General features: G+C 47.0%; 1 protein-coding gene across 1 annotated transcript; it reads right to left on the reverse strand.

Annotated features, from left to right (window-relative positions):
• Positions 1-5,872: 5,872 nt before the first annotated feature.
• Positions 5,873-23,451, reverse strand: TSPAN15 (tetraspanin 15). Its single transcript, XM_068416682.1, has 8 exons — positions 23,356-23,451; positions 18,667-18,852; positions 16,818-16,892; positions 14,323-14,418; positions 12,693-12,809; positions 9,232-9,279; positions 7,741-7,857; positions 5,873-6,691 (listed from the first exon to the last, which is right to left on the reverse strand). Exons 1-8 carry the CDS (start codon positions 23,449-23,451, stop codon positions 6,539-6,541), a joined length of 888 nt encoding a protein of 295 aa, XP_068272783.1. The 3' UTR covers positions 5,873-6,538.
• Between the last annotated feature and the right edge of the window lie 4,374 nt (positions 23,452-27,825).

Consider the following 27,825-nt stretch of genomic DNA (forward strand, 5'->3'; position numbering starts at 1 on the left):
TTCCTTCCCTCCGTCTTACGCATTATCCCGTCTCTGTCACCCTTTCAATGCGGCTTTGAGGGCTCTGCTTTTCTAACTTCCTTCTCGGGTGGGGGAAAAAAAAAATAGAGAAAGAGCCACTAAAGTGACCCTCTTCACAGCTCTCCTCTTTGCTTTTCAATGTCTTTTTCGACACCCAACAATAATCGGGGCGGGGGCTGGCGTGCTGCCGCTGCTGCCGCCGGGCTGGGGGCGGCAGGGTCTCATCCTGCCCCATTCGCAGGGCACTGGGGTTGGGAAGGCAGGGCAAGGTGTGGCAGGGGTGCTTCAGCCACCCCCTGGGTGCTGACGGCCTCTCCTTCCACTGCTGGGCAATGGGATGCTCAAAAGCTGCATCCCATCCGTCCCAGTCCCTTTGTCCCCGCTGCTGGGAGGGGGGGCTGTGGGATGACCCCCCGAAACCCCCCCCCCACTGAGACAGAGGGTATTTCTGACAAAGCTCCTTTCCTCAGGTGGATCAGACACTTTGGGTGGCACAAATACATTTTGTATGGAAATAAGCTAACAGCTGGCTGCAAACTGAACTAAGCCCAGAGACGGAGCTGTTTTGGGGGGCTTGGACCTCCCTTTCCTGGGGGATGGACACTATTTTAGGAGGCACCAAATGCCGGGAAGCTGGGGATGATCAGGGCATGGACTGTTTCTACCTGAGCCACGGTCTCAGCTCAGGCGAGCAGGGGCACAGCACCAGTGTCTGTCCCCTTTGCTGGGACAGGATTCTTCCCAAAGCTGCACCCGCGCGTCTCCCAGCCCCACGCACAGGGAGGGGGACCCGGGGAGGGCTGTGAGCACCATTGGCAGCAGCAGCCCTGTGCAGGGCAGTGTTTAGTGATGCCATCTTACAAGGACAGTGAGCCAGCAAAGCTACATCAAGCCTGGGACACGTCCGACGCTGGGGGAAGCCAGGGGACTGAAAATCATCACAGTCATCTTAGGTGCGCTGAGATGAGCCAGGAGGGCTTGCAGCTGCACAGCCCCTCAGCACGGAGAGAAGGGCAAGGAGAAGACCCAAGGGAGGCAAAGGCACATCCCGACGGCAGCATTACACATGCCCAATTCCAGCGTGATGGCTGCCAAACTCACGGCGAGCACCAGCAGCAAAGGCCTCGGGTTCAGGGACACCTCGCTGCAGGCTCCCTACTCTTGTGATCAGAAAGGTCGAGGCTTTCAGAGCTCCTGCTTACCTTCCTTACCTGCATCTTCTCCCCTCCCACCACGGACTTGGCCGTTCCCCCAGAGGACCGTGTTCCCCAGCTCACCGCAGACTGCAGCCAGGCTTCGGGCACTGCTTGCATGACTCCTCTGCCGCAGGCACCTCTCCCAGCACTGGCACAAAGCCCTTTGAATTCACACTTACCCATCCCAGCAACAGAGCGTGCTGCGTGGGACCAGTGAGTGCCCGACATCTGCGCTGGGAAATATGAGGAGGGGGAGCTCCCCTGGTCAGCAAAACCCAGTTACATTTGGAAAAAAAAAAAAACAAACCAGAAAGTTCAAAGACCTGCACACAAAATTCTCCATGAGCCAATATTCTCCAGCAGCTCAACCACGTTGCCAGAGTGTGCACATAGCTCCGGGGACCTCCCAAAGAGCTCCTTCCTCGCTCAGGCGTCTGCCACCCACATCCACCCACGCAGCCCCAGCCCGTGCTCCCCCTGGCTCTTGCCCTTCAGCCAGCAGGTTGGCCCAGCACCCTCCAAACTCCCCATGGCGTTGTTAGACGTATTTTAACCCTGCAAGCTGTAGCCTCAAGCAGGAATCAATCAATCAATCAGGTTGGAAGAGACCTCAGGGATCATCGAGTCCAACCATTGCCCTGACACCACCACGTCAACTAGACCAGGGCACTAAGTGCCATGTCCAGGCTTTTCTTAAACCCCTCCAGAGATGGTGACTCCACCACCTCCCTGGGCAGCCCCTTCCAATGTCTGATGACCCTTGCTGAGAAGAAACTCTTCCTAATGTCTTACCTGAACCTCCCCTGGTGAAGCTTGAGACTACGTCCTCTTGTCCTATCGCTAGTTGCCTGGGGCCGACTCCCACCCCACTACAACCTCCCTTCAGGTAGTTGTAGACTGCAATAAGGTCACCTCTGAGCCTCCTCTTCTCCAGGCTAAACACCCCCAGCTCCCTCAGCTGTTCCTCATAGGTCAGACCCTCCAGACCCTTCCCCAGCTTGGTCACCCTCCTCTGGACTCGCTCCAACACCTCAACAAGAAGGAAGAGACGGTGCTGCTCTGCTTTGCTCCGGCCGAGGGATCAGCCCTGCGCGGTTCCCACTGCGGGGTCACTGAGCATCCCGGGAGCGCTGCAGCGAGCAATGCTCAGCCGGTGCCGGAAGCTCCTGTGCTTCCCCAGGCAAAGCCTCCCCATCCCCAAAACCTGCCACCGGCAGTGACAGCCTGGCCCTTGGCACTGACCCACAAGAGATCTCCAGGGAGGGCTGAGCACCGGGACAGGCTGTGACCTGCAAACCGGTACCCAATGCCCAGAAGCACGAGATGGCTTTCTGCTGTTGTGTGTGTCCCAGGCGGATCAGCTCCTCTTCTCTCCTCTCCAGGACAGCAGCTTTCACCTACCTCCACCTCTTCCATCAGGAAAACAACTTTCTGCGGAAGAAAAAGTACCTCCTTCAACGAAACGGGCAGGACACCCACTTTCCTGGGGGATTTCACAGCTGCCTTTGTCAAGGGCTCTTATCACCTCTGCGAGGCAAAATTTCAGCCCTTATAGCTGCAGAGAGAGACTTCAGGCCAGGAGCCGAACCCAAATGAGGACAGCACTCCCATCCCAAGTGCGAAAACAGACTGGGGCTGAGTCAGTTTTAAGGAGCTTGATGGACTGAACATAATTTTCACAAGTTAAACAGCAGCGTTGCTCTCGCAGCCGCAGATGAAGATGCCGCCCTCTCTCCCCTCTCCCCAGAAAGGTGCAGGCATCAAACAAGGATGCAAACCCAAAGCAGCTTCACGTGCCACCGATGTGCTCGGGCTCGAGCTGGTCTCCCTGGCCCAGCGGAGCCCAGAGGGTCCCGGGGAGCAGGAGCACCCGCGCTCTGCGGCTGAACACCCACCAGATTATTTCTTACCAAAAAGCAACTCCTGAACCCACACAAGCACCTTTCAATAATCGGCTTGTGCAGAAAAGTCACAGGCACTGGGAAGTCCTAGCGAGGAAGACAAGGGCCTTAGGAACACAAATCTGCAAAACAACTTTTAGCTGAATGCTTTTTAGATCTTAAATGCCAATTTTTTTTCCTCATCAGGAGGAAATCAGCTCATCCCACCTCCAAGGCTGGTTTTCCAGGTCCGGTTGTAACCAGCAGCCGTATCCCGAGTGCCCCTCTCTGCCTCTGAACAGATGCTAATTGCTGCAGAGGTTCGGGGCTAATAAGGGATTTCCAGCTTCAGGGGGGACAAAGCCCGTGGGAGCTGTGCCCGCACGAGGGGCTTCTGGAAGCAGGGCAGGGGACAGGGTGGCCGGAGGAACCCCGGTGCTGTACAGATGCGCTGAGCGGAGATTTAATTCGCGGTGAGCGGAGATTTAATTAGTGCCCTGCGATCCGGCGTGCCCACACCACCAGAGGGAGAGCTGTGCGGCATTTCTCCTCCCTAACTGTGCTAATTAAAGGGTTTTATTGGGTGACATCATCACACAGCACACACGATGCACGATGCTCCAGCCAGGCCCTCAGCCCACCATCAGGGTACTTTAAAATTACATGCACGCAAAAAAAAAAAAATCCATAATAGTTCTGGGCTTTTGCAGAGCTGCCTCGGTCTCTTAAACAGCAGGAAGGAGCATTTTTAAGAGCAGGTTAAGGATGCACCTGCAAGGAGTGGTCCAGCTGTGGCTGCTCCTGCCAGGAGGGCAGGGATTGCATTAGATCAGTGTTCTTCACCCATTTCAAAATCAGCTTTCATACCAGCTGTCTGGAAAAGCCCAGACGACCTTCACCAGTGTGGCCACAGTGGTTTGCCCCTACAGCCAAATCCAAAAGTCAGTCCAGGACAACATTTTGAGGGTAGCCCTCCACACGCTTGCAGTTGTTCTGCTTGTAGGCAGGGGGACGTGCGTATTTAAAAAGAAAACGCTGGCAGCTGTGTCAGTGCTGTGTGTGGGGCACGGGCAGGAGATGAGCCGCAGGGTCACTAACGCTGCACCACATCCCCTCCAGACCCAGCTCGTGGGGATGGACCAAGCAGGACAGAGCACACCCCTGCGGGGTCAGCAGCTCGGGATAAAACCAGCTACTCGTGAGCACACAAACCACCTTGTGCACACTACAAACCCATTCATAAACCCATCTACTAACAGGACATGAGCACGGCACACTGAGAAGAGCCAAGCCTCATGCTGAGGAGCAAATTCACCCCCCCGTCACGGTGTCCCCATCATCTCAGGTGCCTGGAAGGCAGCTGAGCAGAGACCCGCTGCGTCCCTCTTCTCCAGCCACCTCCTAATCAGCATCATCCTTCTCTCCGGTCACCACGGGCCTGTGAAGCGAAGAGTTAATTTCCTCAGATCTGAGGGAATGCAAAGGGTCAACAGTATTTGAATCAATCATTTATTAAACAAAGTCACACATTTAGTCCGTGGCTGTCAGCTAAACTCCCCCCTCAAACACCGCGTATGACAGAGAGGACACTGAGGACGCTTGAAAACTCAGTACAGCCCACAGATTTCCTCGCTGAAGAAGAACTGCTCCCTGGTATCCCCAAATACTCTCCCTGTTCCACTTAAACCACCCGTTTTAACCACGCTTCCATCATCTCCGGCTTTCCCAGGTATCTTGTACTTCAAACCACCACCCTTGATGCTTTCAGCTCCCACCTTCCCAGCCCACTCTCCACAATAAAGCAGTTTCTCTCCTTCACCAGCAGTCAGCTTGGTCACCCAAGGCTGCACCCTCCTTTTCCCCTTCCTCTCTTTGTACACAAATCCACCCTTAAAACACACCTTGCTTCTTAACTTACCAAAACACATGATTCAGGACAGAGACCAGGAAAATTTCAGTGACGACGATATGGAGCAATTAAATAGGTAACCACACAAGGGACCCAACGCTAGAGTGTGCTGTGTAGGAAATAACCTCACACTGCTAACGATGGGCTTGATAACGCCGCAGGATCTCCGGCTCTAGACACCGTCGGAAACACTGAAGAACTGGATGAGTCATTTTTTGGCTCCGGGAAAAGCATGAAGCTTCCTCAGAAATCCTTGGTGAAGGCTGGGAGCTAAGCAGCAACCACTGAGTTTTGAAGGAAGCAGAAGACACGTCCAGGACGAGGAAATAAATCAAACAACAGAAGGAAAGCAGCAAGGAGAGAATGGCATCAGATATCCCTGTGCGCTGCCTAGTGGAGCATCAGGAGAGATGAGATTCACAAAGACAGGGTATAAACCAAACCTGTTTCATTCTCATCCTGAATTTGTTTATTTGAAGCATCACGATAATTAGGTTTTGCATTTCACCTGCAAGCCCAGCTGGGGCTGGGAAGACTGCAGAGAAATGCTCAGGACAAAGCGACAACAGCCAACCCCGAGCTCTCTGTGACTTCCCCAGTATTGTCTCCAATTCACTAAGAGAAGGGAGCGAGGCGCAGACCTTCAGTCCCTGTCCAAAACCCCAGGCAAGTCAGCGCCCAAGCCAGAATCACAGCTTAAGGTATTTCTACCTTTTGATTCAGCGTTTGAAGGACAGGCTTAACTTTGAAAAGAAAATAAAAAGCGTTTTAAACAAAATCTTTGTGCTTTTTTAAAAAAAAAAACTTACTGATTTTATTTTGACAATAATAATAAAATTAGAAACATCTCAACATACAGAACTCCAAAAAATAATCACAGATCACCTAATTAATTTACTAAAGAGGAAAAACACAGTACCTACGAGACACAAACATCCTGTACATTTATACAAAAGCCAGACAGTAATAAATTTCATTAAAAATATATCAAGCATTACCTGACTGCTTCGACATTGGCATTTGCCCCATTATTAAAAGGCACAAAAGACTGAGCAATGAAAGTGTTCAGCATTACATCCATTATTGTCAGTAAATTCATCAAGATCAGCATAAAAAAAATTATTAAACACATGTTTAATATTCACCATGTAGGTCGGTAAGAAATCTTTTCGGAAGGAGTAAGAAAATAAAGTTGGGAAGAACATTTAAACATGACATCCCAAGATGCAAAGGCTCTCCTAGAAATTTACCTTCAAATCTTCCTGGGACAGGTTTCCCAGCTGCGTTATCACTCAGCAATCATTCAAAAAATAAAAAAAATATTAATGATGCAGGAGCCCACCTTCCATCAGCGCGGAGCCCTTCTGGTGTGTCTTTGGTAGCCGACACACCACGAGGGACGAGGCTACGGAGGTACCAGGTGCTGCCCACCCGCCGCTGGCTGATTCGTGACACCCGCAATCTGTCACAGCCAGCACAAACCAGAACAGGTGGATTTGCCTTTTTTTTAACTGTATTTGAGGTTTCTGAAGTCACCCCGGGTAGCACATGCAGCAGCCGGCTCCAGCGAACTCAGGGGCAGATCCCTGCTGCGCTTCTTCAAAGAGCCTCTCGCTCAGCTTGTGCTCGGTGATGATATCTTCCACCCGGGTTATGTAGAGCAAGGACAACAACACTCCCAGGAACTGCGAAAGGAAGGGGCATCTCTGGTCAGAAACCAGGTATGGCTTATCCAGCGCTTCTTACAGCAGGTTTTACAAACTGCATGTACGTACGTCAGCTGTATGGGCATGAACGCGGTGTACATACAGACAGAAAGTCCCATTGTCATTCTTCTTGGCATATAGGGATGTAAACGGATCATTTTTGTGACGAGCTAATACAGCAGCAGAATCACCACCCCTGTGCCTTGGAGCATTGAAAAGTCTTAGTGGACGCAGCTAAGTGGCAGGAGAGGACTCAAAAAACCCAAGGAAAATCAAATCAACCCACCAAATCACAGAATCAACCAGGTTGGAAGAGCCCTCTGGGATCACCGAGTCCAACCATTGCCCTGACACCACCCTGTCAAACAGACCATGGCAGCCAGGCTTTTCTTAAACACCTCCAGAGATGGTGACTCCACCACCTCCCTGGGCAGCCCCTTCCAATGGCTAATGACCCTTGCTGAGAAGAAATGCTTCCTCATGTCCAACCTGAACCTCCCCTGGCCAAGCTTGAGGCTGTGTCCTCTTGTCCTAGCGCTAGTTGCCTGGGAGAAGAGGCCGACTCCCACTCCACTACAACCTCCCTTCAGGTAGTTGTAGACTGCACTAAGGTCACCTCGGAGCCTCCTCTTCTCCAGGCTAAACACCCCCAGCTCCCTCAGCCGTTCCTCGGAGGTCAGACCCTCCAGACCCTTCCCCAGCTTGGTCGCCCTCCTCTGGACTCGCTCCAACACCTCAACATCTTTCTTGAAGTGCGGGGCCCAGAACTGGACACAGGATTCAAGGTGCGGCCTCACCAGTGCCGAGTAGAGAGGGACGATCACTTCCCCAGACCGGCTGGCTACACTATTCTTATCCTGCAATACATCACAGTGACGCTACTAAACTACCAGAGTGCCACCTCACCTTATCAGTTACATTAAATTTAAATTAAAAATTATAATTAAATACAGTCAAATAGGATTTTGCACACCATAGCAGCACATCAGATACTCCCTCTAACGGATAACGCACGGGCCCCTTCTTACCTGGGGTAGCAATATGCCGAGCAGCACGCCAGCCATGATGCTGTAGTTGTCCAAAAACCAAATGAGCACAGCGTTCGTGCACCCGCGGACGTAGATAACGTGCTGAACGCTCAAGCGCTGCAAAACAACAGAGGTGATGTTCAAACAGGCAGTTGCACTGGTGAATGATGCAGTAACACGTGATAATTCACATTTCAAGGGGGCAAATTCAGTCCCTCTTCCCCATCTCTTTAAACCCACTGAGTCTGACACAGACCTCATCACTAATTCTTCTGTTTTTAAGTTGCTCCACACCTGAACAAGTTATTTTCTTTTTTTTAAACTTTTTTTTTTTCAACTGCTTTTCTAAAAGAAACGCATCCCATTCTCTTTTTAGACCACTTGGGCTGTAGAGAAGTCTCTCTTCAGCTTTTATCTCCGCTTCCAAGTTGAAAGCACAGCAGTGAAAAAATATAAATTGCGGACCAACTGCTTTGCAACGGACTCTAAAAAGGGCAGGAACGAGAAGATTTCAGATTCGGTCCTGCAAGCTGTGCCACACCGTGACCCCAACCCATAATACAGAAAGTACTTGAGGCTGCAGAGGGTCCTAAGCAGATGAATGGGGGAAAGTTAAGCACATGCTTAAGTGCTCTGGGTGTTAGAGCCAGGCTGGAGCGTTTAGGTGATTAAGCCATAAATCAATGAATCTCAATGAAGACAGGTCATATGTAAGGATAACCGTAATCCCCAAAACCAACACCCGAAGCTGGCATTGTGTGCCAAGTGCCTCCAATGAGCTGGGGAGAGGGGTTTGCTTAGACCAGCCCCCCCCACCAGCACTCCAAAGCCAGGGGTGGAGAACTCGCACCAGATCCAATTACTGATTTCCTTTTTTAATCACTCCGCAATTAGTGCCTTGAGCCAGCAGTCTCCACTCTGGAGTCATGGGGGCTATTCCCAAAAGGGAAAACCAGAGGAGGAGAGGCCCCATCCTGCTCCTGGAGGGAGGAGAGGGCTGCCAACACAGCCTGGGAAGTCCCACTCCTCTTCCAGGAATAACTATTACAGGCTTCAAAATAAAACACCCACTGCTGGGATATAAAATACTTAGAAACAGCTCAGTTGGCTTTGGCGAAACCATTTTACTCGGTGAGAAACTTTGGCTTTTAGGCATTAAAAGCTTTCCCCAACTCAAGTCACCACTTAAAAGCACTGAAGCATCTTTCTCTGTATTAACTGGACAATTAGCATAAGGGGGGTGAGCTTTGGGAAGTAACACTTCACACACATCAAATGAGGAAACGTGGAAGATACAAGGAAGGGAAGATACCACAATCAAACAAGATTAATTTTTTTAATACATGGAAGCTATTCCAGATAAAATCATTTTAATTGTTGATTAGACTGTCTGGTAGATTTAAGTGCACAGAAGACAATTTTATAACTACAAAAAAAAAAGCAGAGAAGCACAACCCTCTGCCATGACAGGATGGACGCTGGTTACATTACCTCTTTGTCAATGGTTTTGTATCCGCACATAGTGTTGATAATGCCTGTCTGAAAAGAAAACAACAAATATAAACTATAACAGAAAACAAAAATCACCAAAAAAAAAGTTCTTACTCTTCTTGTGTTCACCCACAGCTCATCTAAAAGCAACAACGGGGGGTTACTCGCCAGCCCAACACCGATTTCTTCCCAGCACCCCCAGGGTCAGGTGTAGATACAGCTCTACGTGATTCTAGAGAAATCAGTACTGCCAGTGTGTCACGACACAAGACGTTTGAACACCATCTATCCAGCAAAACCAGCGTGGCACCAGAAACAAAAGCTGGCTACAAAGAGCTGTAAGCACAGCTGCTTCCACAGAACCAACAGCTGGGTTCCCTTTTAAGGCCTTAATAACTCAACGCTTCTTCTTAAGAAAGCCAGGGGTTAACACAGCCATCACGATGACAAATTTACACTCAGAAATCCCTGAAACCCAAATAACATCCAATACTATGAATGCTCACATGAACATTTTACAAGACCAAATTTATTATAATGTATTTTTATATACCTTAATACATATGAATGTAAAATTAATACATTTTTAAAAAGACCGAGTGCTTGCATTCATCACAGATTACTAATGCATTTTCTGTAGCCATTTACTATTTTGCTTGTGTCCCAAAGCTCTACCTGGCCTGGCAAAGCTAACATGAAAACGCTGTTCTTCACTTGCAAGTCAACCAACGGAAAGCCCACCAGCATCAAAGGAAGCAACGAACAAAGCCCAAGACATGGAGGAAAATGAGAATACACAATTGAGGAGAAGAACAGAGCAAAAAAGGCAGAGCAAACTCTTGTGTACTGATATACCCACCCACTAAATTAAGACAAGATGTAGAGATGAGAATTCTAAATGCTGGTGGCCTCTGAGCAGTGGCTCTTGGAAGTCAAAGCGTGCAAGACGTCAAAGTTTGCAATACATCAGCACGTTGCTGTGTCTGCTGTGAGCGAGTTCACATTTACAGAACACTTGAGCCCAACAGACAAACACACAACCCTCCACAGAATGTTTGCCAACAAGGAACACAGTCACACCATTTAATTTTAAACACAGCATTTGCTAACGGGACATCATGGCACAAGAGAACGTACGCAGCAGAGAGAAATGCATTGGGAACAGAAGTTTATAGGCATTTGGGGACTCATTTTTATCTGCTACACTAGTGTAAGTATTTAATAAATACTTTGACTTGAAAATAGTCCCTTCAGAGCCCCCCGAGTATGAGTCCAGCTCGTCTCAGCACAGGGCTTTTTCAGAGGATCAGCATCCAACCTCTGACACTGTCGTGAGTTTTCCATGACTACAAAGCCAATGAGTAATCACAAGCCATATCTGTAGCTTTCCAGGACAGAAACCAGCCTGTATTTGGAAGCATTTGTCAAACACACAAGATTTATGCATCTTCTGGTTGGGATTTTTTTTTTTCCCCAAGGCAGCTGGCCATACAGCCACGGTGTTAGTCTCACCCTGCCCAACACGCATCCGTGCCACTTGGACTTCACAAGGCACAGCAACGGTATCCCGGGGCAGCAAAGCCACAAGCCCTAACGTACTGCAGCATCCCACTGAACAGCCTACCCTTAAATAAGAAGTTTGCTTGTTATTTTGGGGCTTCTCCCTGCCTTTCAGTTAACTTCCCTGACCATAACGCCTTGCAGGCTACCTTTAGGCTGCAAGTAGCCTCATCCCCCCCCTCCACAGTTGCCAATGGAGAATATACTCCCTGTTTTCCTCGGAGAAGTTTTTATTTTAGCGCTTTCCTGCCTGACAGGTTGCATTTGAAATCCTCAGCATGTTTGATTATTTGTGCCATGGCTGGCATTATTAGTCCCTGGTTACAGCACTGCTGTATTTCCACACACATGAACTAACCTTTTAAAGTAAGACTTCAACAGAGAAATGAGAGCGACAGGAAAACAAGCAGTATTTTGGATGACCACTAAAAAAGCCAGATTGCTCTTTACTAGCCAGCTCTATCTTCCTTTTACCATCAGCTGAGGGCAAAATCCTGAGCTCTGCTGCTCAGTGCAGCTGTGGATCAGCAGATATTATTTCCATATACATGACTTTCTTGTTCTGAAACACCTAAGACTTAAAGCATAACTGTTTAGCTTTGGTTTCTGGGAATAAACCAAAGCTCAGCGCAGATTTAAACAGACTCTTTCTCATACACAAAAAATGTGTAAGCGCACGTAATAAACACCTTCATATTATACACATCTCTCAGCAACACCTAGCAGGATTACTGACACAGCTATTGCATTTATTTTCCCCTTTTTTAATTAAACAGCCACTCTCAAGGCAGACATGGAAAGGGCAGCACGTAGCAGGCGCCAGCAGGCTATCCATCACGAGCCCTACTGAAATGGGTCCAGCACACAAGCTCCTGGGTGTTAGATGTGAAAGGCTGCAGAAGGTGACGTGGCACCACTTCTCCAAGATGGGTGAACACCAGCGAAGGGCTCACACAAATGGGCATATGCCAAGGGCAAACGCCGGTGGCATCTTTTTGACACCAGCCAAACCCCCACCTGCAACCCCCTGGGTATCACACCAGGGGTGGGTTTATCCACAGGCCTCCATCACAAACACGCAGCCCCTCCAGAAGCACCCACACACGTCTGCTCCTAACCCGTACTCGATTTCTCTGTCTTGTGTTCGGACCAAAAACCCAAACCCAGTGAGGCAGGGGTTGCCCACATTGGTTTTAAATTGAGCACCGGTTCTACAGCAAATTCAGCATTACGTTCATCCCTCAAATGAAGAGCGATGAATTCAAACTGCTAAAATTTATATAAAACACGGGGTCTGCACAAAATCATTTGCATGGAATGCCTGCACCTAGTGCTGCCCGCACCAGTTAATACCAGTTCATCGTAGACTGAGAAACTGGTCCAGACTCCAGCTGACAGGGTGTCCTTCCCAGGAGGATTCTGCAGGGTGGCAAGGTGGGCAGTTTTCAGGGGTGGGTTAGGGCAGAGCAGCAGCTCTGGTCTAGGTCTGCACCCACAAGGACACGCTGACCCTGAGGTCATCTGCCCACATTTCTGGATGATGGGGTCATTCTGTTTGGTTTTTAATTCCCGCAGCAGCTGGTGCGCATCACTCCGACCCCCACCCGCGGGGCCCAGGCTCCCTGGCAAAGCTGGAGCAGCAAACCCTGGGGAAAACACCAGCAAAACTGAACTTTAAGCAGACCTGGTCCAGGCAAGCCACGAGGTTAGAGAAGCTCCCAAGATCCCTTCTGCGTTTCTAGGACTGTGTAGCGGGACAGTAACACAGACCAGAGCCAACACATCTAATTCATTATTTTCAAGCTGTCAAGACCCATGGATCCATAGTTCCCATTTTCGGGAGGGACCCATCTTCCTTCACTTCTCCCCCCCCGACTTTCTAAAGTAAGGCACCTTTTTACCTTATTTGTGACGCAGCAAGTGTAGGGCACCCCGCAGGCCAGCGGTCCCGGCGCCGCGCAGCTGTGGTACACGTTTTGTGACCAATCTCTGTAATCTTCCCCACCGCAGCACTTAAACTGGAGAAAACGGCACAAAAGGCAAAGGAAAAAAAATTTGTATCTTAACAGAAACTCTTCAAATCACTAGAAAACAAAGTAAGAATAAAGCAATTTTAAGGGCACTGAGCTACCCAGCAATTCTGTCATTTTATCAGCAAGGGACACATGAATGTATATGATAGACACAACTGAAAAGAATTAAAGATCTAGGCAGCGTTCCCCAGTCACTCATCGAGCTATTACCCAGGGTGTCAGAGCAAAGTACTCGGTGCTCAGTTCCACCTCCCATTTTTTCCAAGTTGAAAAATTATCTTTTCAGGTCTGGACATCATTAAGCAATGCTTTTACATTCCCTCCGTCTCGAGCTGTAATATACTACTTCAATCTTTTTTTTTTAAGGATTGTGACTACATTTCCAAATGAGTCTAAAAGACAGAAGTGTTGCTATAAGGCATAAAAAACATCTCACCAAAACTAAATTCTATTGTAATTTAGTAGAACAGAGATCTGGCAAACAAATACTGTAAGTTTACATTGAGTTAATACAAATATCCACTTTATATATTAAACGAAGGGAAAAGGAACAGTTTGTTTAATCACTGAAATGTATCTTCGCTGTACGTATACATAATTTTGGGCAGTGCATGGAAACTTTAAAGCGTTATGAAGTCTAATGACAAAATTTCCTCAGGATGGTTTGCTTTTGACAGACTTTCCATGCTAACTTTGTTTGCCAAAGCAGGCTGCCATCTCCATAACGATGTCATAAAATACACATATCACTTCCTAAGTTAACTTTTTTTTTTTAAAAAAAAATCATTATTTGGCATGGTCACTGACATCACGTGGACCCTGACATCACATTTCTGAACATTTTCTGCTTCTCCTATAGTCTCTGAACTGCACAGCAGAACTCTTCAATAATCCAATAAACATTTCAACACACCAGCCTTAAAAAAAGAAAAGGCTGTGAGTCAACTACACATGCCATGAAGTAATGCTCAGCTGGGCTCCACACAATTTCTGAATTTTAATTACAGGTAAATACACTTCCACGGGCATTTCCTTTGAATAACCACCTTGTTAAAGAGCTTGGTATGTGCCCTTGAGTGAAAATACAATGGTCCAGAATCCAACAGCCTAATTGCCACCTAATTTCTCTTTATCCAGTGCCTGCTGTTAACGAGATGCTTTTGAATGTCTTGGACCAGCCAGCAGAAATGCTAAGCGTAAGAACTTGTGTGGAATTTAGGCTGAATTTGTCTGAATCCAGCTGCAGGGCTCATATAAGCCTATAAGTTTGCATGATCTGGTCTTGAGCATCCGAATCACGCCTACCAAGGCAAAAGCTGCATTTTGCCCCCTCCTCTTGCAGTGATTTAGGGGGCTTCAAACGCCAGCTGGGATGCTGGAGGAGCCCTGCCGTAACAGATGACACTTGAGATCTCATCCCCCTCATCAATAAGAACACCACTGAAAAAACTCAAAGCTGAATTAGTCCCAGGAAAGAAAAAAAAAAACAAACGCAAACCTGCTTTTGAACAGAATCCATGATGTTCTTGAAGTCTAAATCATCGTAGTAATTCTCAATTCCTCTTCTTATATTATCGTTCAAAAACTTGATTGTCTAGAAGGCAGAAGTAAACCAAGACTCGTGGGTTACACACATCGAAACAAAACTAAAAGAACAGGATAAAGCGACAAGTGTAATTGATGAGCACAAGAGGAAAGGCGCTTTTATTTTTTTTTTAAAAAGAAAAAACAAATACCAGTTAAAAATCACTGCTGGCACAGTCCTACAGGGACTGACCAGCCGTTCTCTCTTAAGGCAGCAGCCTCACTGCTGGTTTTGTGCTGAGAAGTGCTAACAGCATGACACCTCTCCAGTGAGGTGCTGCTTCTCTGAGGCTCTCCAAGAGTCTCCCAGAGATGGTCCCGTTGTCCCCCAGGCTGCGAACGGGATGGCAGGACCCCTCCCACTGGGCACCAGGGATCCCTGGCTTCTTTTGGGCAACAGAACGGCAGGTTTGGGTGATGGGTCTTGGTCTGCACCACTCCCTGGGCGACAAGAGCTGACTCTCTCCCTGCTCACCGTCTTCCATGAATTCTATTTTCCATTAATCTTATTTTCACTCTTTTATTTTCCCAGGAATCCCTAATTGCCACATAATGAGCGTTATTCCACTTTAAGCAGAAAAAAGTGGAAAAGATCTCATATCTGTATGTTTTACAGTCATGGTTTTGAGAAATAATGGCAGTAGAGCAGTGGCAGGTATAAAACGGTACCTCCTCAGATTGGAATATTAGAAATTAAATCAACAAAACACCTTTAAAGTTCAGAAGAGGCAAAAAAAAATATTTAGTTTTCAACATCCAGCACCATCACAGCATAGCAAAAATCGAGACTAAACATAACCAGAAAGTAACAACTTCCCTTTCAACCCATAAATGATCAAAGCAGGTCAGAAAGAAACCTGAAGTACACCTATTCATTTTCTCAGCATTACGAACTGCAACACTTAAAAACAAAACAGAACACAAACGATTATCCCAATGATGATTAGAAAACACGGGATTTTGCAGGACTATCCTAACTGGCCAAGGATAAACAGTAGCAAATACTGACTCCTCTCGCACTGCCTGTATCGCCTCAGACTCCACAGATTTGAGAAGGAAATAGAGAAAGAAATGGGAAAAACCAATGAGACGTGTAAAACAATCCGCAATTTAAAAATACTTCCTTCTCCTCCCCCTACTAACCCCAACTTCTCCACTAACCTCGTAAAACCAACCAACCAACCTGTCCCTGACAGAGCTGTCCTGCTCAGACACCCAAGACACATCTCAGGAAAACACTTAGTGCACAAAACCCCAACAATACGTTTTATTTGCTTGAAACTCAACAGCAATTCTTCCTCGCCCTCTCAGCAAATACCATTTTTGGCATCTACTTAATTTTCTGCCAACCAAATTCTCTGCATCCCGTGACGCCCACGCTCCTACACTGGGCAGGCTGATCTGTTCCCTTCGGATGAGCCTGGTGCTCCCACCACAATTCAGAATGAACCCTTGCGCAGGGCCAAGGTGATGGCTAACGATGGCTTCTGGAAATGAAGACAACTCATCATCTGCTCTCACAAGTCAAGTCCACGACTCCAGCATGGATTAAGAAGAAAACACTACCTAGGGAGAACATAATCCATAATTCCAACCCAAACCATTCTGTGATTCTATAATAATACTGCTTCAAAGTAACAACGAGATGTTATTTTTTAAAAAATCTTTTTTAAAGTTTTTTTTTTCCAATAACATATGTAACATAGTATGTACGACTTCTTTTTGTGGAAATGAGATCGGCAGGATTGGGGTGGGGAGGGAAGAGGTCTTATTATTCAGCATCTCGTATTTTGCCAGATTAGAAAAAAAATCAAAGCACAGAAATCTAGTACTTGCTACAGTGAACACATTTATGTTTTAAAACTTTTCTATCAGAAAAAAAAAAAAGTCTGCTGCTTTCTGTTTGGAAAAATTAAGGTTTTAAAGTAGTTATAGCATGCTTGTCAATGATGGGGTCTCCTACAGAAATCAGTTATGTTGCCAATGGACGTGGGCAGGGAAGAGATGTCCCTTAGGTAAGGTTAAAATTCCAGCCCCTAAAAAGTAACAGAGTCTTAAAATCCAGCTGGAAATTTCCCAAATCAGCAGTCTGAGATGCAGAAGGCAAATGAGAAGAAAGCACTTTGTAATATATTAAGAGCTGGAAACTCGTTTTGCCTGTATTGCACATTCTTAGTTACCGGATTTTCTGCAAATTCTTTAACTGGAACTCCTCTCCAGAACAGGTGGCCAGTCCCACCCATCCCCGAACCTGAAATGCCCTGAAAAGCCCGGACCTGCCTTCAGACTCCATCAGTTAGTGCTCGGGTGACAAATTTAACACCTTTTATTTGCTCAGTAGCAGAGCCATCACATCATGGATTGTGAGGAACGCTATTGGTGACCAAAACCTGAGCATAAGCAGCTCACCTGGTTTCTGAAGATCAGGGCCACCACTCCGCCAGTCAGCTCAATCAGCAAGCAGACACCGAGAATGTACATGAACTGCAGGAAAACAATTGCAAGTGAGACCTTAAACAGAACAAACCCCAATTACTCTTTCAATTAGCGTGCTTAAGTCTGTAACATTCAATTGCCAACATACTTGGCTTTCTGCACATGAGATGTCACGTTAAAGAAAGATAGAAAATTATGGGTTTGTTCTTAAAAACTGTTCATGTCACGAGAAAGTCTTTTTTCCCCCTCACTTGAGTCATTCTGGGTTTTGCCCAACTGGCAAACACGTTATTTTTCTGCTTTGAATGGACTCATTAACGGTTGGACTTGATGATCTTCAAGGTCCTTTCCAACCAAGACAATTCTATGATTCTATGACTCAGAACTGACAGATGCATTTATCATGCCAAGATACTTCTCTCCATAACAGCATCCCAGAGAAGCACATTAACGGACTGCTACAAACCACACCGAACACAGTGTTTTTATGCTTCCTACACAGAACAGCACCTACCTGCCAGGTTTCATTTCTTGGGTAAAGCAGTGCTTTAAGATAATCCAAACCATCTTCTACTCAATTGTCAGCGCTAAATCAAAGCAAAATTCTGGGCTGGGTACCTTGTAGTGTGTTGCTTCAGAAGAGGGAACTGAGCAGTACTGTGTCACTAAGCGCAGAGGCTGCACGATGGGCACTAATAGGACTTATTATGCTCAGTGGTAAGAAAAATTATATATGCTAGCGCTCTGTTTATTTATTCATCTGTGTGTGTATATGTATGTGCTCACAAACGCACTCACACACAACCACAACATATGCATCTGTGGCTACTTATCAAAGCACATGCAAAATACGAATAACAAAGAAATCCACAGCAGCACCACAAGATAACTGCGACATGCCAGTACTTGAAATGTTTTTCCTACCCAAAGGATTCTTTAGGTATAAAAGATGCTTGTTACATGAATTTAGGTCTGCTTCTTAACGACAAGCTTCGTCAGGAAATAAGTTTTAGGATCTCTCATCTGAAAATAATCTCTAATGCTCCACCCCGAAAGCTGGTTTAATTTCTGTGCTCTCAATCCCAGTATCAGTGCCACGAATTCACCAGACAGATATCTTTGCTCCTGCTAAATCTGGAATCAGCCTGAGAAGCAGACATCAGGGGCTTTCTTTGTTTAAATACCCGACCAGGTTTGCTACCACAAAGGGAACAGAAAACATCCCTGGCACCAGACGAGGACACACCACCACACTCAGAGTGAAAGAAGCCACCACCACCTAAGGACAGACTCCCAGTAAAATTCCAGCCTAATTTCAAAATCCACGATTACCTCTTGCTTTGTCCTACGTAACATAACACATATTTAGCATTTCTTTGCATCGAACTGACACAAAGGTGAGAAGTATGTTTTCATGCTTTATTTTTAAGCAGTCGTATGTGCACCTGCTGTCTGCAACCACAGCCTTATACAGGAATTTCCCTAAAACTTACCCTTTCATAGGCACTGGAGAGAAAAAACTGCGTCCCTTCTGTTTCCCCCTTAGGGCCCTTCTCTCAAAGCCCCACGGTGCTGCACAGCTAACGTCGTAATGCCCATTTCTCCATCTCCCCCCTATATCCCAGACAGACCCCAGCCACCACCAGCCTGACCCTCTCCAGCAGCATCCCCCGGGTTGAAATGAGAAGCGTTTGGGAGAACCATCAGGTTCCAGGAAAATATTTTTCAATACATACATAGTTACGGGTTTGAATTCAGGTGACACTGAAAAGCAAAAGCCGTGAGCCTTCAAAGTTAAGAATAAAAAAACCCCAACACTTACTGCTTGAAGAAGGCATAAATTGTCTCTTAAAGAAGCCAGTACACCCACAAAAGATACCAGGAACATTATAATGCCCAAAAGTATTAAAATAATTGCTGGGGCTAGAAAGGCACTTTCTAGAGTTTTGTACTTCTGTCTTTCAACTTCTGCATAAATCCCAACAGCGAGGACAAGGGCTCCGATCACCTGCAGCAGAAAAAGAGAAGAGCACAGATGTTACCCTTCCTCCCAGTAAACACAGAGACGACATTTTGTGAGTACACAGGAACCTGTGACTAACTCACTTCGGAATTAATTATAAACAATGAAACACTCGAATCAGAAGTGTGGATTAAAAAAAACCCTCAAAGACTAAAGCAGAAAAAAGCCAAGTTAGAAAAAAACTGAGATTTGTTCATTTCAAAAATATTTTAACATTCTGGAAGTTAAACAAATTGAAACATACGTCACTGGTTGAAATGTAATTTATTACCCATCTGAGATCACAGATCTTACATACACTAGCAAATGCCACGGCATTAATATTCCTCCTTTGCGTGTCTGTCCGTCCTTCCCTCTCTGTGTGTATGTATGTATGTGTGTGTGTAAACATGGCCAGGTGTATCCTATACCTCCGCTCCTCCTGCCGTCGGGGGAAATGCATCAGATTTAAAAAAAAAAAACAAAAACAAACCAAAAAGTTTGAAATTATGCCACTTCCTTGAGCGCTACAAAGCTGACAAGCGAAGCAAGAAGTGATGCATTTCATTTAACAAGGTAAAGATATTTCAATCGAAATAATTACGGCTAAATCAAAATCATTTGGTATTAAACCGACGGTCGTTTTGAATTATGCTAAATCTGAAAAAAAAAAAAAAATAGCCCACAACACTTAATCATGAGAAATGCAGTGGAAAAACTTTATTGCCGACTCCAACAGCCAGGCACACCCTTGGGGAAAAACCCAGATCCAAATCAATCATTTTGTCAACCTGATAAACAGCATTTCCCTTTTCTGACCCGGCATTTCGGCAGTAACCCCGAGTCAGGAGAGCACACTTCCTAATTTCACGAGGCTTTGGGATATCACACGGTATATCCCAGGCAAAGGTCTACACAGCCACACGACATGTTTAGTGCAAGATCGTGAGCCCAACAGTTGAAATATTTTTTTTAATTATGGGATATCTTAAAATAAGTAACAACTTACTGGAAATTCTTGATGTTCTACAGGCAAGAATAAAAAACCCAAAGGATGTTATGTGAGGAACGCCACTAAGTTGTCATTTAAAAAAGAAAAATCTCAGAAGGGTTCACCCATAAAAATAAATATACCAAAGCTATTTAAAAAGCAACTTAAAATTTTACACAACCAAATTCAGAGTAACTCCCCCTCTGACAAATTCAGAAATTTATGGAAGGCAGGAGAGAAAACACGGTGGACAAATAACAGGTACCCAACTTTACCATTTATATGCTTCTACTGCAAAACTATAATTAGGGTTTTTTTACTACTAAATGGTCAATTCGTACTGTTAGCTTCATTCTTTAAAAAATCAGTTATTTGGGTAATAAATTATAAATTACTTTTCAAGCAGAAGACAACATAAACAAATCAGTTTGAAATTTTTAAACACAGATATAACCATCGAGGAAAGAGTCTCAGAACCATACAGAACAATTACAGAATATAAAATTGGTGACTGTACATGTATACATGATTCAGGAGTTCTAGTATTATTATTATTTTTAAAGAATAAATTTTTTTAAAACCCCAAAACCTAAAACGCTGATACCTTTGTGTCAGGACCGCATTTACCCTGCTCGGAAAGCAGCAGATAATACAAGTTAAAGAGAGACTATCCTGCAAACACTAAAGCACCGTTAACAAGCTCAACATTTGCCCAGTAGATTCTTTGTTTAGAAAATTAAAACAAACAAACAAACAAAAAACATTGGACATAAACCACAGGGATTAAAGCTTGACGGGGATTATGTGAATTTCAGAAGTGTGTTGTTTCAAGACCAGAGTATTTATTGAAATGCCTGCCTTAGCCTAGTTTTCTCATTGAAACATTCAATTTAAGGTGGTTTTAAAGATTCAAAGGTGCCTGCGAGCAGAAATACAATACACATTCCCACTTTAAGAGCTTAAGATATATAGACACATATAGAGATATTTATATACGTATCTTCATCCCCTTCCATCTGCATTTTGCTCCTGCACCCTCCAAGACTACTTCTAGCATTTTAAGTGTACAATGCTTTATTATCTTCTATTTTTTAAAGCATTTAATACAAATCTTTTAAACCTTCAATATGGTCAAACCAAGAGCAGCAATTATTTACGCCGAGCAGATGTGCTAACTTAGCAATCATCCCACCCGTGTCTCTTCCTGCGACTAGGGGTGGAAATGCCGCTTTTCCGTAGGTAGCCCACAAACATATGTACTGTTTACATCCTGCAGCCTTCACAACAGCTCCCAACTTGGTAATTCACGCCGTGCCCGCAGGAAAAACTATCTGGCCTTGACTCACATTAAACGAGTATCCACCAGCAAATACCAGGGACTTTCTCCAGGGGCTTTTGCACGCACAGACGTTGCTTTCCCAAGAGACAGTAAAAGCGCTTATTTCCAAGTAGTGGTTTTAACCCTGTATTTACAAGATTTAGTCTCAAATAAAACGCCTGCTCAACAACAGCACCTTCTGTTTAAAATGCTGGATGTTTTTTCAGCCAGGCGAGAAAAATCACATTACAGCCTCATCCACCAGCAAAAGTCACCCGAAAAAGTTACAGCGACAACTATTTTTTAAAAAAGCTCCGGGTGACATGGGAAAACAGCAGCAACAGGGCCTGTAGCAAACGTCCCCTCTGGCCCTCCCAGCGATGCTTTCATTTCCTTTCTGCTTTTGGATAAGGCTGATGTTTAGTTCCTGGTGATTTTAAGCAATCCTGGGGACTCCAGTCTGGGCATTCATCACTCGCAAATGCACCGGAGGAAAAGCAACAGCAGGGAGGGAACCGAATGGCCTCAGCATCCCGTACATCAAAGCCCCAAAAAGCAGCAAAAGAACACAAATCACCCCAAATTTAAGCAAGCCAATACTCCACAGACAAACTTTACTCCCATTTACACCAATTAAAAAACAAAAAAGTCAGGAAGAGTAATACAATACGCTGAAAAAAGAACTGGACGGCTGATATTTAGGGCTAATTAGATCTGCTTCACTAAACTAGAATAAAAGAAAATTTCGAGAGAGAAACCCACGCGCCGTGCCTCACACAATACGGCGAGTGTTGGGCCCGAAGGCAAACGCCGCCAGCCCCCATCCTTCCCCTTCCCGCAGCCCCCGTCGCGCCTGCCGCCCTCCCTCCCAGCGCAAACCACCTCCACCGAAGCGCTTGGTTATAAACGGGAGCGTTGAAAATCCAGAGCAAGCAACTACAAAGAGTAAATAAAATCCTCAGGCCGCTTGAAAGAGGCTCTGTCCTCCAGGGATGCTCGGAGAAACATTTCAGAAGGGCCCTTTTTCTGCTACCGGATTAATTTTTTACGTCCCACCAGCAAGGGCCCTTGTTGCCAACGGAAAACGTGGAGTAGACAACACGCACAGTCCTTCATGAGGGACACAATGCAAAAAAAAGGGTCTGAAAAACAATGCAGCAAATTTGCCTTTGCTGAAAAATCGCACCTGCTGTGGAGTAACGCAGAGAACTTCAGGAGTCTAAACCCAAGGGTTTTCCTTGGTTGGTTTGTCTGCTAAGACAGACAAAAGATACCCAGGATCGCAAAAAGTCTGAATTACACCCAAACGCTTCGCATTTCAATTTCTGTTCATCCTTAAATCACAGCTTTAATCAGACACCTGCTATCAAACCCGGCGGATCTAAACCTCTTCTCCCATGCGACGTGCCAAAAGCTTTACGCTCCCACCTTGCAAATACCGCGTCTACCAAGACAGAAGCACAGACCAGCAAAACAAAAGCTTAGGCGGTGTTTAAACTGCAAGAGCCATAAAGAAACCCCGCCTAAGCATCTCATACATCCGTACAGACTGGTGCCAGCACAGCCACGCAGCATCACCCCAGTATCCCAGAGCCTGGAAAAGCATCTTTAAAAACCGCAGTGAGCCCTGCCAGCCCCTTCCAGCCCCTTCCAGCTGGGGGGTGGCTGCTCAGGGCAGATTTGCCACATTTCAGTAGTAGGCTGGACCCAAAGACTGGGATTTTGTCGCTTCCAGGAGATGGCACGTGGGTTTTACCTGACACCTGGCTGAGAACAACAAGTGTGGCAACGCCTTTAAGTTTCAAAGCTTCACAGTATCATCTAGCCAAGGCTCGGAAAGGGAATTACCCTACACACTGACGACTGCCTTTGTAGGGCAAAAATCTACCCAGCTCCCCTAGGGAGAAAAAAGCAGCATTTTAATACTCGCATAAATGATTATTTTTTTGTTTTATCTGCCAAACTTTGAACCCCTACGAGTCCCCCATCCGCCAAAACCAGTTTGTCGGTACCCGGGGAGCTACACCCACGGGCACGATTCCAAAACCCGGGGAGGGGGGGACGCGGCGCTCCCCGGGGTACCCGGTGCGGGACCCCCCGCACGATGCGCGGCCGCCCGCGGGCTGCGGGAGCTCCGCCGCTCTGCCCCCCCCACCCCCCCCGCCGTTCTCCCCCCCGCACGGGCAGCCGCCGCCCTCACCCAGAAGGTGGTGGAGTAGGTGATGAGGGTGAGCTTGAGGCAGAGGTAGGAGAGCCGGCCGCAGTACCGCACTTGCTCCGCGTCCCCCGCCGCCATCCTCCCGCCCCGCAGCACCTGCCGCCGCCCGCAGCCTCCCTCCCTCCCTCCTTCCTTCTTTCCTCCCCTCCCTCCGCCCCTGCCCGTCCCTCCCCTCCGCTTCCCGGCGGCCCGTGCCCGGGGGAGGGAGCGGCCGCCCCGCCGGGCGGGTCCGGGGGCGGGTGGCACCGGAGCACGGCGGAGACACGCAAAGAAGACGGGGGAGAAGCGGGGGGTCAGACGTGGGGAACGGAACGGAAAGGGCTTTTTCTTCCCTTACAAACGCCTGGCTGCCGAGGGGCTGCTCCTTCGGGGCTTAACCCCACAGCTGGAGACGCCAGAAAAAAAATATATATGGCCTCTCGGTCACTAATCGGGACACATCTAACACCGCCGCCGGGGCCCGGGGCAACGCGGGCACCTACAGACCCCCGCAACCGCCCTTAACACAACACGGACAACAACATATAAACGAGATGCCGCTGCTGTTGTGGTTAAACACACACGAACGTGGCAAAGCGGCATCCCGACACTCCACGGCAGCACAGTCAAGTGACACCAGAGCGTTCACCTTCCGTTATCACCCAGGCGACTGGGCGCACAAAGAGGGTCCCGACCCGCAAATAACACGGCCCAAGTGCAACAGGGAACGGGCACAGTGCCCTGGCCGCGTTTTCTGCCTACGCCAACATTTATCCGCCGTCCCGTTGCCGCGACAGTGGGTCAGTGTTGGGTCTTACACAGCGATGGTGAACTGCAAACACCGTTCATGCCTACGGGATGAAATAAGCCCTTTCAAGCTCGCAGTGCTGCACTCTTGTCCCACAAAAGGACTATTTTCCTCCGGGGAAAAAAAGTCCCATTCAAAGGGGCAGACAACTGTCACAGAGTTGGTTGTTGCATCCCGGCCCAAGGCAGAGAAAGACAGCATTGAAAATCAGCGTCTGGTACCAGAGAAGATGAAGTGCAGCATCATTTATTGTTAAATTATCTAGCAAAGAGACTGGAAAACCTCTGAGCTGTGTATGTAAAGCTGTATAAGTAGTCGGTTGCGCATCATTTTGTTAGGTACGTACAATAAACCAGTAGCTGCTACCAAAACCTCTTTATAAAGCCTAAAAAAATATCCCTGGATAATTCTATTATAAAATGTGCAATTGCTTTTGCATGCGGTGCTAAATGCTGCTTCTGGGAAACAAATAATCCAGCCTGGGTCCCTGCCAGCGACAGAACACCTCATCACCTCCTACATTTCCGACAATAATACGTAATACAATGTCCTAGAGCATTCATCTACTAAAATATCAACAACCTCAGTTTTCAGACAAACTTGCAAATATCCCTGATGCTTACCAGTGGCGTGCGGGCTGGAAATGGCATCACGTATCGTGTAGGCGCTGGGAATTAGAGTCTGCCACACATTCTGTGTGTCTCACGGGCGTCGTTCACATCCAAACACGTCCCTCTCACTTACGCCTTTTCCTTTTTTGTGTATTTAACTACATTAGTAGTTTTGGTTTGACTTGCCTAATGGCTTTACCTTGTTGTTTGTGCTCTGATTTCCGTAAATAAAATTTCAGGGCACGACCGGCTGGATGAGGAAGCCGATTAAAAGGAGTGTCCATTTTCCTGTTGTTTCCACTCTGAACTGAGCCAATACGTCAAAACAGGTTTCTGTTACAAAACCGTAAGAAAATAATTGAATTTCTTTGTCTGAATCCCAGGCTTTGTCTAGACAATGAAATGGCAAGATTTCTGCACCCAATTAGTATAGTTGAGCAGCAAACGGTGGTTTAAAGTAAGACATTATGAATTGCCTTCTGGTGCCGAGGGTCCTTCTGGGTTGTGCTCTCTCCACCTCAGCCCAATGCAGCACAGAGCTACAGTTTTACAACCGAGAGCTTGGCACCTCTGCCAGCGTCGGGGCAGATCGTGCATCACAGCATCTGCGTCCGATGGCTCAGCTAGTGGGGGTTTTGTTCACGTTCAGTAACCTCCACATTTCCTCCCTCACCTTCAGGGCTACCGGGGTTGTTGCAAGTGTGTACAGGGCATGGTAAATCCTGTGAGTGGCCTTCAAAAGCCATGATCTGCAGAGCTTTAGGAGGTCTGCAGAAAAGGGAAGTGAACCTGCAGCTAGCCCTGCACCAAGGAGTGTCAGAAAGAGCCCAAGCTTTCCAGAGCCACCAGCACCATTGCTGCTGCTTTCTTCCAGCCCAAGCCTGGCCGATAAAGCTGTAGTCCAGCTGCATGTTTCCCCACCCAAGGTGGATGCTCATGGTTCTGCTCTCAGAGCTGTTCCCTGGACAAAGGTCCTTCAACCCAGAGCCGAGTCCAACCTGCAATATGATTAAAGCCTCTACTGCCCATATTACCTTGTATTATTTTTCCAAAAGACAAAATGCACCTTATTCACCCTTCCAGACCCGCATCTTTTATTTGCATCTCTCACCCTTTGCTCAGGCCTGGGATCAGTGATTCAGCACAGCAATGTTTGGCCTCAAACAATCCTGCCCGTAATAAAAACAACAGTGAAACCAGCCAAACCCCAAACCCCTGCCCTCAGATAGTCCCTCTCCCTGGTATAACTCCAAAATCATCGGAGAGGCGGGTTTTGCCCATAGTCCCAGGCAAGTACGACTCTCCTGTGGAATTTGGAGCCTGCCTTTGTAAAAAATCGCTCCAGTTTGCGAGTCAGAAGGCCGATAGCACAGGCTACGTCGCTGGCGGAGCTCCAGGACGATAACCTCGCCAACGCAGGGCCAGCAAACGAATAAAAGGTGTGGGTGTGTATAAACGAAAGCAAGTACCTGCTGACTTGTATGACGAAATGTTGGCCAAAGGGTGGCTGCTCTGCGATTGTCACCCGAGTAACAGATCAGGGACCGGGGCGGACGGTTCAGAAGGCGGCAACGGTGCATCCTAGCAAACGTGGGCACCCCGGCCATCTTCAAAGTCTGCCAAAGAGAGGTTATGGTTTCACCACTGAAACATCAAGAAGTACAGTCCTTTTTCTAAGCGCTTGCTTATGTTCTGCTTTCTATAACAAAGACCGATAAAGCACTTCAGCTGCGCTCTCAGCTAAACCAGATGGAGGTTTTTGCTCATATTCTCCTTGGAATTTGAAGAGATTTGAGCAAGCCGAAGGAAAAAAAAATCTGAAGAACACTATTAGCCGTTGAATTCATATTGCAAATCATGAAAAGCCCTCCTGGATGGCATACAGAAAGCGTAAGGTTCATCAGCTGTTTAATGAGGTGTCAGTGGAAGACTTTCAAGAAGAGCCTGGAATAGCTTTGCAATGCACATGGCAAGATACGTGCAAGTGTATTTTTGCAGTTTCTGGGTAGGGAAGTGAGAGGGATTACCAGCAGGGAAGTCCACCATGAGAAGTAGATGCTACATGTAGTACTACAGGTATTAATTTCTAAAAAACAACACTTGGGTGTATCAGAGAAGACCAGAGAAGAGTTGCGGCGGTTAGGTGATGGGTTAACTGAAGGCTGCCTCCAGAAATTAATGAACCAAGGAAAAAGTCCAGGCTGAGCTGGTGGGAAGGATCCTGAACCAGTAAATGCTGCCCTGTTACAGGGGAGCCTGGCACAGCTGCAGCTCCAGGAACCAGGGGAGCTGGAAAACCACGGCCATCCCAGCGCCACACGCACAGGGCAAGCTTTTCCCTTATGTTACTCATCAGGAGCTTTCTGAATCCTGCAAACAGCTTTTAGTATCTGGAAACAGGTTTTAACACCTGAAACGCTTTTAGCTTCCAGCAGAGCAGGCATGAGCCAGTGCCAAGTACCCTTTGAAATCTCAGCCTGGATGTGTTGCTTATGTTTGTGTCATTTACTGCAAAGCTGAGAGCGAGCAGGAGCTCTGTGCTCTGAGCAGAGATGGGAGCCAGGGGTTCCCCTTTCCTACGAGGAACAGATACTCCTTCTTGCACGCATGAGGCCAATAACCTTCTGCAGCACACCCTGGGAAAGGGGATGCAGCGGTCCAAAGGGGGAATGCCCCTCGTTCAGCCCCTCAGCATCATGGAGCATGCAGGCTGGGAACTGAGGCTCATCTGGATGTTTCTATGCCAGAGAGCAGCCAGAGAAGGATTTCTGGAGCTCTGGATGAGACCCTGGGTGCCAGCTTCCCACTGAAGCCTTATGAGAAGTCCCAGCTCAGGTCTGGCATTCACAAATGCCTCTCTCCTGGCATTATTCACCAGCGACCCTTCAAGCACCAACAGGATGCGCTGCTGCAATTTAAATAAATTAAATCATACCAAACCTACTAAATATGACTAGTCGAGTCACATAACATAGGGCAGTCACCACTAAGTAAAATGTATTAAAAGCACAGATAAGCCTCCAAATAGTTGCAGGGAGCAAGACCACCTTGCTA

Source organism: Nyctibius grandis, chromosome 20 (genome assembly GCF_013368605.1).
Source record: "Nyctibius grandis isolate bNycGra1 chromosome 20, bNycGra1.pri, whole genome shotgun sequence".
NCBI classification, from domain to species: Eukaryota; Metazoa; Chordata; class Aves; order Nyctibiiformes; family Nyctibiidae; genus Nyctibius; species Nyctibius grandis.